The following is a 10,983-nucleotide window of genomic DNA, read 5'->3' on the forward strand; positions in this document are numbered from 1 at the left end:
CAAACAGGTCAGACTGAAAGAGTCAAGCTTGATTTTATGTGGAAAGGTATTTACTCACCGTGCACAGGATTTCTCTTCGAACATTTTCTCCTTGGCCTCCTTGAACAGTCTGCTGGCTTGCTTTGATTTATTCAGCAAGTTCTGCAAACAGACACTGAAATAGCCATTATCCCACAGCAGGTCGAGTTTGGCCTCATAGTTTGAGAGAATGAGCTTGAGGAGGGAGCAAGTCTCTGGCACGATCTCCAAGATGTACGGGGGGCTGTTTTTAAGCAGTAGCCGAGGGTGCTGACAAAGTTTTACCAACTTCTGCAACTCTTTGTAAACTTTTTCCACTGTTCTCTTGTCCCCTCTGGGGCACTCCAACACGAAGGCACGGGCACTTCGACCCACTGTCTGTGGATATCTGACAGGTGTTGCCATGTTCCCCAGTAATAAATAGATTTATATACATGTTTTTATATCATTATTCAAGCACACACTTCCTGCTTTCGCGACTGAAAGGGATCAGCTCAAGTGTGACTTGTATAGGAGGAGTTACACGTTCACTGAACATTGATCAGACCTGCCTCCGTCCTGCAACTCTAATCTTGTTGAGTGACGTGGGGGCTGTTACTGAACTAATTCTGTTTGCAAGTCTGGCCTTTTCTCCCGCTGTCAGGACTTTTGGGGTTGACCTGCGAGGGAGAAGAGGTGATTTCGTGAACAGCTGTCTCAGCTTGAGAAAGAGTTTGCATTTACGCAGCGCCTGTCTCGGCCTGAGGATGCCCCCAAGGAACTTTGCCGCCAATGAAGCACTTTTTCGAAGGGCGGTCGGTCGCTGCTGTAACGTAGGAAATGCGGCGGCCAATTTGTGCACGGCAAGATCCCACGGACAGCAATGTGATGAGGGTCAATTTCTCAGGACTGACCCTGGAAACAGCAGATTGCCACTGAAAACATCTGCAAATGCTCCTATAACCCAGCTGGTGCGGAGAAAACAAGGCGCTGATGTGGATCTCGAGCCGCTACTTAAAGGGACACTCGCCCCTGAAAAGGACACACGCCACTTAAAGGGACACTCAGTCATGGCCATTGCTGCTGGAGCTGGGAGGAGGATCTCTGACACGGACCAGGAGACTTTCTGGGAAACTTTGTCAAAACTGCGTCAACATTCGAGCCAGCATTTACTTTACCGTAAATTCTCAATTCGAAAGAGTAAGTACTTCACTTCATGGAAGCCACCAGAGAAATGCTTGGACACTTGGCAGAGGTCTGCAGGAGGAGTGGGAGAGCATGGACCCTGGCAGCTCCAGACAAGTTTAAATTAGGGTCATCGCAGTCAAGACCAAATTTGCGTCTTGAATCCAGCTTTTCGAAAGGGTGTATCGTACAAGCACAGAATCCATTTCGCACCTGTTTTCACCCATTCGCCTAAATAACCCCCAAATACTCCCAGGACAGGGTTAGATACAAAGTAAAGCTCCCTCTACACTGTCCCCCATCAAATACTCCCAGGGACAGGTACAGCACGGGGGTTAGATACAGAGTAAAGCTCCCTCTACAATGTCCCCATCAAACACTCCCAGGACAGGTACAGCACGGGGGTTAGATACAGAGTAAAGCTCCCTCTACATTGTCCCTTCAAACACTCCCAGGGCAGGTACATCACGGGGTTAGATACAGAGTAAAGCTCCCTCTACACTGTCCCCCATCAAATACTCCCAGGGACAGGTACAGCACGGGGTTAGATACAGAGTAAAGCTCCCTCTACACTGTCCCCATCAAACACTCCCAGGACAGGTACAGCACGGGGGTTAGATACAGAGTAAAGCTCCCTCTACACTGTCCCCCATCAAATACTCCCAGGGACAGGTACAGCACGGGGTTAGATACAGAGTAAAGCTCCCTCTACAATGTCCCCATCAAACACTCCCAGGACAGGTACAGCACGGGGTTAGATACAGAGTAAAGCTCCCTCTACAATGTCCCCATCAAACACTCCCAGGACAGATACAGCACGGGGTTACATACAGAGTAAAGCTCCCTCTACACTGTCCCCATCAAACACTCCCAGGACAGGTACAGCACGGGGTTAGATACAGAGTAAAGCTCCCTCTACACTGTCCCCATCAAACACTCCCAGGACAGGTACAGCACGGGGTTAGATACAGAGTAAAGCTCCCTCTACAATTATGAAATCCATTGTCCCCTCCACTCATTGTGGTGACATGTTTTGCTCAAGGCCAGTAAACAATTTGATTGTTCATTTTGATAAGTAAAGCCACTTGCTTTTGATGCTAATTTTACCGTGCTGAGCCCAGGGCTCGACTTCCTGTGACCCAGTACATCAAATCTAACCATCTCCTGCAAACAGGTGACAGGACAGTGAGCAGATAATTGCACACGGAGATAAACACTTCTACAGCCCACCACCTCTCACGGCCAACACCCTCAGCCCAAAGTGCAAACTCCCCCAGGGTACATACCCCACCTTCCATAGGAACACAGGAACAGGAGGAGGCCCATTCAGCCCCCCTCGATCCTGTTACACAGGAACAGGAGGAGGCCCATTCAGCCCCTCTTGAGCCTGTTACACAGGAACAGGAGGAGGCCCATTCAGCCCCTCTCGAACCTGTTACACAGGAACAGGAGGAGGCCCATTCAGCCCCCCTCGAGCCTGTTACACAGGAACAGGAGGAGGCCCATTCAGTCCCCTCGAGCCTGTTACACAGGAACAGGAGGAGGCCCATTCAGCCCCTCTCGAGCCTGTTACACAGGAACAGGAGGAGGCCCATTCAGCTTCTCTTCGGAGAGAGAAGAGAAAGAGAGAAAGAATGTGTAGATCATTGAACAGAGAGCAGAGGGAGAGATAGAAAGAGGGATAGAATGACAGTCTAGTGAGAGGAAGAGAGGAGAGAGAAGGAGGGAAAGTGGGAGGAAATGTCATAACAGAGAAAGTGAGGGGGAGAGAGGGAAAGAGAGAGAGAGAGAGAGAGAGAATGCGGTAACTAAGAAAGAGGGGAAAGAGAGAGAATGAGGGAGAGAGAATGTGGTAACAGAGATAGAGAGAGGGAGAGAGAGAAAGGAAGAATGAGGGAGAAAGGGAGTTATGAAGGGAGCGAGGAGGAGAAAGAAAGGAGAGAGAGAGAGAGAGAAATTGGAGAGGAAGAGAGTAAAAGAGATGGGGAAAGATAAAGGGAGAGAGAAAGGGAGAGAGAGCAAGAAAACGTGAGAGAAAAAAGCAGAGGGTGAATGTAGTGAGTGGGAGATAGAGAGAGGGGAGAAAGAGGGAGAGAGAGAGAGAGGGAGAGAGAGAGAGGGAGAGAGAGAGAGGTTGGAGAGAGAGAGAAGATGGAGAGAGAAAGGGAGAGTGAGAGCGCAAATGTGTTGACCTAGAAAGTTCGATTCCGGTCTACACTATAAAGTTTTATGGTTTTATGCTTATGTGGTTGAATGGTTTGAATTTCTGTTCCTGCTGCTATCCTGCAAGGTCACCGACTGGCCCACGTTCCTCCCTCCCAGCCTATTCCCACTTCCCACTTCCCATCTGGGTCTGGACCGCCCGGCCAGTCCCGCTGGGCAAGGTCACTGCGTTCGCGACCTCTGTCACCACATCAATGTGTCAACTGGGCAACAAACAACATGTGACTGGCTGACCACAGGCAGGAGAGATTTCAGTGAGATCAGTTAACTGAGAGGCAGTGAAAGCAGACATGGTGTGTGTGTGTGTGTGTGTGTGTGTGTGTGTGTGTGTGTGTGTGTGTGTGTGTGTGTGTGTGTGTGTGTGTGTGTGTGTGTGTGTGTGAGAGAGTGTGCGTGTGATTGAGTGAGAGTATGAGTGGGTGTGAGTGTGAGTGTGGGTGTGAGTGAGAGTGTGCGTGTGAGTGTGGGTGTGAGTGAGTGTGAGTATGAGTGGGTGTGAGTGTGAGTGAGAGTGTGGGTGTGATTGAGTGAGAGTATGAGTGAGTGTGAGTGTGAGTGAGAGTGTGGGTGTGATTGAGTGAGAGTATGAGTGGGTGTGAGTGTGAGTGAGAGTGTGCGTGTGAGTGTGGGTGTGAGTGAGTGTGAGTATGAGTGGGTGTGAGTGAGAGTGTGGGTGTGTGCCAGTGTGATTGAGTGTGTATTAGTGTGAGTGAGTGTAAATGTGAGTGAGTGTGAGTGTGGGTGTGAGTGAATGTGAGTGTGAGTGAGTGTGGGTGTGAGTGTGGGTGTGAATGTGAGTGAGAGTGGGTTTGATGTGTGAGTATGAGTGAGTGTGAGTGAATGTGGGTGTGAGTGAGTGTGAGTGAATGTGAGTGTGAGTGAGTGTGAGTGTATGAGTGTGAGTATGAGTGAGTGTGAGTGTGGGTGTGAGTGAGAGTGAATGTGAGTGAGGGCGAGTGAGTGTGTGTGAGTGTGAGTGGCAGTGTGAGTGAGTGTGAGTGAGATTGTGGGTGAGTGAGTGAGTGTGTGAGTGTGAGCGTGGGTGAGAGTAAGTGTGGGTGTGGGTGAGTGTGGGTGAGTGTAAGTGTGAGTGAGAGTGAGTATGAGGGAGTGTGTGAGAGTGAGAGAGTGAGAGAGTGTGAGTGAGAGTGTGTGAGTGTGAGTGTGAGTGAGAGTGAGAGTGAGAGTGAGAGTGAGTGAGAGTGAGAGTGAGTGTGAGTGTGGGTGTGGGTGAGTGTGAGTGAATGTGAGTGTGAGTGAGTGTGAGTGTATGAGTGTGAGTATGAGTGAGTGTGAGTGTGGGTGTGAGTGAGAGTGAATGTGAGTGAGGGCGAGTGAGTGTGTGTGAGTGTGAGTGGCAGTGTGAGTGAGTGTGAGTGAGATTGTGGGTGAGTGAGTGAGTGTGTGAGTGTGAGCGTGGGTGAGAGTAAGTGTGGGTGTGGGTGAGTGTGGGTGAGTGTAAGTGTGAGTGAGAGTGAGTATGAGGGAGTGTGTGAGAGTGAGAGAGTGAGAGAGTGTGAGTGAGAGTGAGAGTGTGTGAGTGTGAGTGTGAGTGAGAGTGAGAGTGAGAGTGAGAGTGAGTGAGAGTGAGAGTGAGTGTGAGTGTGGGTGTGGGTGAGTGTAAGTGTGAGTGTGAGTGAGAGTGAGTATGAGGGAGAGTGAGTGTGAGTGTGAGTGTGAGTGAGTGTGAGTGTGTGAGAGTGAGTGTGAGTGTGAGTGAGTGTGAGTGTGTGAGAGTGAGTGTGAGTGAAAGTGAGTGAGTTTGAGTGTGAGTGAGAGTGAGTGTGAGTGTGAATTTGTGAGAGTGAGTGAGTGTGAGTGTGAGTGAGTGTGAGTGAGTGAGTGAGTGAGTGTGAGTGAGTGTGAATGTGAGTGAGTGTGAATGTGAGTGAGTGTGAGTGAGTGTGAGTGAGTTTGAGTGTGAATGTGAGTGAGTGTGAGTGTGAGTGAGTGTGAGTGAGTTTGAGTGTGAGTGTGAGTGTGAGTGTCCAGGTTCTTTGATGGGTAACAATGGACAGACATGCTCAGTGTCTCCCTTGATATTTAAGCAGGTTTTCTTTCCCCTGAAGGTGGTCACTGTTCTGACCTCTGACCTGTGACCCTGCCTGGGGTCCCCTCTCCAATGGAGAGAGCTCCAGTCACTCTGTTAAATAAACAGCCTCTGACATTTCCTTCCTTCCTCTCCGACTGAGGTTTGCTGCATGTATTAAAGGAACTGCATCAGCTCGGAGGGAGAGAGTGAAGAGAGAGCAAGAGAGAGGTGGAGAGTGGGAGAGAGGGAGAGGGAGATGGACAGAGTGGGAAAGAGTGAGGGAGAATGAGAGAGGGAAAGAGATAAGGAGGGAGAGAGAGGGAGGGAGATTGGGAATGATATAGAGAGCGAGTGAGGGAGGGAGCAAGAGGTAGAGGGAGAGAGAGAGAGACAGAGAGGGAAAGAGGGAGAGAGATAGAGAGGGAGAGAGAGAGAGAGACAGGGTGGGACAGTGAGAGGGGTAGAGGGAGAGGGAAAGAGGGAGATAGAGAGAGAGAGACAGAGTGGGAGGGATAGAGAGAGAGGGAAAGAGGGAGAGAGATAGAGAGTGAGAGAGAGAGAGACAGGTTGGGAGAGTGAGAGGGATAGAGAGAGTCATAGAGTTATACAGCACAGAAACAGGTCCTTCGGCCCATCGTGTCTGTGCTGGCCATCAAGCACCTATCTATTCTAATCCCATTTTCCCGCACTTGGACTGTAGCCTTGTATGCTATGGCGTTTCAAGTGCTCATCCAAATACTTCTTAAATGTTATAGAGTCATAGAGTCGTACAGCATAGAAACAGGCCCTTCGGCCCACCACGTCCATGCCGACCATAATGCCTATCTATACTAATCCCACCTGCCTGCATTAATTCCATATCCCTCGATGCCTTGCTCATTCAAGTACCTGTCCAGATGCCTCTTAAATGTTGCTACTGTCCCTGCCTCCACCACCTCCTCAGGCAGCTCATTCCAGATACCCACTATTCTTTGTGTGAAAAATTTACCCCTTTGATCCCCTTTAAACCTCCTCCCTCTCACCTTAAATCTATGCCCTGTAGCTTTAGTCACCCTTACCATAGGAAACAGACTCTGTCTATCTACCCTATCTATGCCTCTCATAATTTTATATACCTCTATCATGTCCCCTCTCAGCCTCCTTCTCTCCAGGGAAAACAGACCCAGCCGATCCCATCTTTCTATATAACTCAAGCCCTCCAAACCAGGCAACATCCTTGTGAATCTTTTCTGCACCCTCTCTAGCTTAGTCACATCTTTCCTGTAGTGCGGCGAGGGTTCGTACATCTCCAACCCCTTCAGGCAGTGTGTTCCAGATTCCAGCCACCCTCTGGGTGAAAAAATGGTCCCTCAGATCCCCTCTAAACCTCCTGCCCCTTACCTTAAATCTATGCCCCCTGGTTATTGACCCCTCCGCTAAGGGAAAAAGTTTCTATCAATGCCCCTCATAATTTTGTATACCTCAATTAGGTCCCCCTCAGCCTTCTCTGCTCTAAGGAAAACAACCCTAGCCTTTTCAGTCTCTCTTCATAGCTGAAATGCTCCAGCCCAGGCAACATCCTGGTGAATCTCCTCTGCACCCTCTCCAGTGTAATCACATTCTTCCTATAGTGTGGCGATCAGAACTATACACAGTACTCCAGCTGTGGCCTAACTAGCGTTTTATACAGCTCCATCATAACCTCCCTGCTCTTATATTCTATGCCTCGGCTAATAAAGGCAAGTATCTCATATGCCTTCCTAACCACCTTATCTACCTTATCTTAGCCATGATCATAATGAATGGCGGAGCAGGCTCGAAGGGCCGAATGGCCTACTCCTGCTCCTATTTTCTATGTTTCCATGTTTCTGTATTACCCGTGCTGCTGCCTTCAGTGATCTATGGACAAGTACACCAAGGTCCCTCTGACCCTCTGTACTTCCTAGGGTCCTACCATCCATTGTATATTCCCTTGCCTTGTTAGTCCTCCCAAAGTGCATCACCTCACACTTCTCAGGATTAAATTCCATTTGCCACTGCTCTGCCCATCTTACCAGCCCTTCTATATCGTCCTGTAATTTAAGGCTTTCCTCCTCACTATTTACGATGCCACCAATTTTCGTGTCATCTGCGAACTTACTGATCATACCTCCTATATTCATGTCTAAATCATTAATGTACACTGCAAACAGTAAGGGTCCCAGCACTGATCCCTGCGGTACACCACTGGTCACAGGCTTCCAATCGCAAAAACAACCCTCGACCATCACCCTCTGCCTCCTGCCACGAAGCCAATTTTGGATCCAATTTGCCAAATTACCCTGAATCCCATGGGCTCTTACCTTCTTGACCAATCTCCCATGTGGGACCTTATCAAAAGCCTTACTGAAGTCCATGTAGACTACATCAACTGCTTTACCCTCATCTACACATCTAGTCACCTCCTCGAAAAATTCAATCAAATTAGTTAGACACAATCTCCCCCTGACAAAGCCATGCTGACTATCCCTGATTAATCCCTGCCTCTCCAAGTGGAGATTAATCCTGTCCCTCAGAATTTTTTCCAATATTTTCCCTACCACTGATGTTAGACTCACCGGCCTGTAATTACCTGATTTATCCCTGCTACCCTTCTTGAATAATGGTACCACATTCGCTGTCCTCCAGTCCTCTGGTACCTCTCCTGTGGCCAGAGAGGATTTGAAAATTTGTGTCAAAGCCCCTGCTATTTCCTCCCTTGCCTCACATAACAGCCTGGGATACATCTCATCTGGGCCTGAGGATTTATCCAGTTTTAAGCCTGCTAAAACTGCTAATACCTCTTCCCTTTCAATGCTAATATGTTCAAGTATATCACAATCCCTCTCCCTGATCTCTACACCGACATCGTCCTTCTCCATCGTGAACACAGATGAAAAATAATCATTTAAAACCTCACCTATGTCCTCCGGCTCCACACACAGATTGCCACTCTGGTCCCTAATGGGCCCTACTCTTTCCCTGGTTATCCTCTTGCCCTTAATATACTTATAAAACGCCTTGGGATCTTCCTTTATCTTGCCCACCAGTGTTTTTTCATGCCCCCTCTTCGCTCTCCTAATTACTTTTTTAAGTACCCCCCTACACATTCTATACTCCTCTAGGACCTCCGTTGTTTTCAGTACTCTGAATCTGCCAAATTGGCCTTTATAGCCACTCCAGGTGCTGCTTCACAAACCACTGACCATCTCCAGGCGTTTACCCATTGTCTCCCGAGACAAAGAGGCCAAAGAAGAAGAAGAAGAATCTGCCGTAAGCCTCCTTTATTTTTCCTTATCCAATCCTCTACATCTCTTGACATCCAGGGTTCCCTGGACTTGTTAGTCCTACCCTTCACCCTAACGGGTACATGTTGGCCCTGAACTCTCACTATTTCCTTTTTGAATGACTCCCACTGGTCTGATGTAGACTTTCCTACAAGTAGCTGCTCCCAGTCCACTTTGGCCAGATCCTGCTTTATCATATTGAAATCGGCCTTCCCCCAATTCAGTACTTTTATTTCCGGACCCTCTTTGTCCTTTTCCATAACTACCTTAAATCTTACAGAGTTTTTTTTTAGAATTTAGAACATTTAGAACATTACAGCACAGTACAGGCCCTTTGGCCCTCGATGTTGCGCCGACCTGTGAAACCATCTGACCTACACTATTCCATTTTCATCCATATGTCTATCCAATGACCACTTAAATGCCCTTAAAGTTGGCGAGTCTACTACTGTTGCAGGCAGGGCGTTCCACGCCCCTACTACTCTCTGAGTAAAGAAACTACCTCTAACATCTGTCCTATATCTATCACCCCTCAACTTAAAGCTATGTCCCCTCGTGTTTGCCATCACCATCCGAGGAAAAAGACTCTCACTATCCACCCTATCTAACCCTCTGATTATCTTATATGTCTCCATTAAGTCACCTCTCCTCCTCCTTCTCTCCAACGAAAACAACCTCAAGTCCCTCAGCCTTTCCTCGTAAGACCTTCCCTCCATACCAGGCAACATCCTAGTAAATCTCCTCTGCACCCTTTCCAAAGCTTCCACATCCTTCCTATAATGCGGTGACCAGAACTGCACGCAATACTCCAGGTGCGGTCTCACCAGAGTTTTGTACAGCTGCAGCATGACCTCGTGGCTCCGAAACTCGATCCCCCTACTAATAAAAGCTAACACACCATATGCCTTCTTAACAGCCCTATTAACCTGGGTAGCAACCTTCAGGGATTTATGCACCTGGACACCAAGATCTCTCTGTTCATCTACACTACCAAGAATCTTCCAATTAGCCCAGTACTCTGCATTCCTGTTACTCCTTCCAAAGTGAATCACCTCACACTTTTCCGCATTAAACTCCATTTGCCATCTCTCAGCCCAGCTCTGCAGCCTATCTATGTCCCTCTGTACCCTACAACATCCTTCGGCACTATCCACAACTCCACCGACCTTTGTGTCATCCGCAAATTTACTAACCCACCCTTCTACACCCTTTTCCAGGTCATTTATAAAATGACAAACAGCAGTGGCCCCAAAACAGATCCTTGCGGTACACCACTAGTAACTAAACTCCAGGATGAACATTTGCCATCAACCACCACCCTCTGTCTTCTTTCAGCTAGCCAATTTCTGATCCAAAGCTCTAAATCACCTTCAACCCCATACTTCCGTATTTTCTGCAATAGCCTACCATGGGGAACCTTATCAAACGCCTTACTGAAATCCATATACACCACATCCACTGCTTTACCCTCATCCACCTGTTTGGTCACCTTCTCGAAAAACTCAATAAGGTTTGTGAGGCACGACCTACCCGTCACAAAACCGTGCTGACTATCTCTAATGAACTTATTCTTTTCAAGATGATTATAAATCCTGTCTCTTATAACCTTTTCCAACATTTTACCCACAACCGAAGTAAGGCTCACAGGTCTATAATTACCAGGGCTGTCTCTACTCCCCTTCTTGAACAAGGGGACAACATTTGCTATCCTCCAGTCTTCCGGCACTATTCCTGTCGACAATGACGACATAAAGATCAAAAGTTATGATCACTATATCCGAAATGCTCCCCCGCTGACACTTCTACCACTTGTCCGGCTTCATTCCCTAGGATTAGGTCCAGTACTGCCCCTTCTCTTGTAGGACTTTCTACATACTGCCTCAAAAAGCTCTCCTGCATGCACTTTAAGAATTCTGCCCCCTTTAAGCCTTTTTCACCAAGACTATCCCAGTTGATATTGGGGAAGTTGAAATCCCCTACGATCATTACCCTATTATTTTTACACCTCTCTGAGATTTGCCTACATATCTGCTCCTCTATCTCTCTCTGCTGTTTGGAGGCCTGTAGTGCACACCCAGCCAAGTGATTGCCCCCTTTTTGTTTTTAAGTTCTACCCATATGGCCTCATTTGAGGAACCTTCTAAGATATCATCCCTCCTTACTGCAGTAATTGACTCCTTGATCAACAGTGCAATGCCACCTCCTCTTTTACCCCCTCCCCTGTCACGCCTGTAGATTCTATACCCTGGAATATTGAGCTGC

At 48.1% G+C, this 10,983-nt stretch overlaps 1 protein-coding gene across 4 annotated transcripts in view; it reads right to left on the bottom strand.

Annotated features, from left to right (window-relative positions):
- LOC137352725 (E3 ubiquitin-protein ligase CBL-like) overlaps positions 1-540 on the bottom strand; it is an 86,051-nt gene extending 85,511 nt beyond the window's left edge. For 2 of the 4 annotated variants that reach the window (XM_068018472.1, XM_068018473.1), the window contains exon 1: positions 59-539. In XM_068018472.1, the coding sequence (XP_067874573.1) occupies positions 59-423 (365 nt within the window). In that variant the 5' untranslated portion in view covers positions 424-539. Of the gene's footprint in view, positions 1-58 lie in introns of all 4 variants that reach the window. The other 2 variants (XM_068018471.1, XM_068018470.1) reach the window with 2 other exon arrangements.
- Between the last annotated feature and the right edge of the window lie 10,443 nt (positions 541-10,983).

The sequence above is a fragment of the Heterodontus francisci genome, chromosome 39, assembly GCF_036365525.1.
Source record: "Heterodontus francisci isolate sHetFra1 chromosome 39, sHetFra1.hap1, whole genome shotgun sequence".
Classification (NCBI taxonomy): Eukaryota; Metazoa; Chordata; class Chondrichthyes; order Heterodontiformes; family Heterodontidae; genus Heterodontus; species Heterodontus francisci.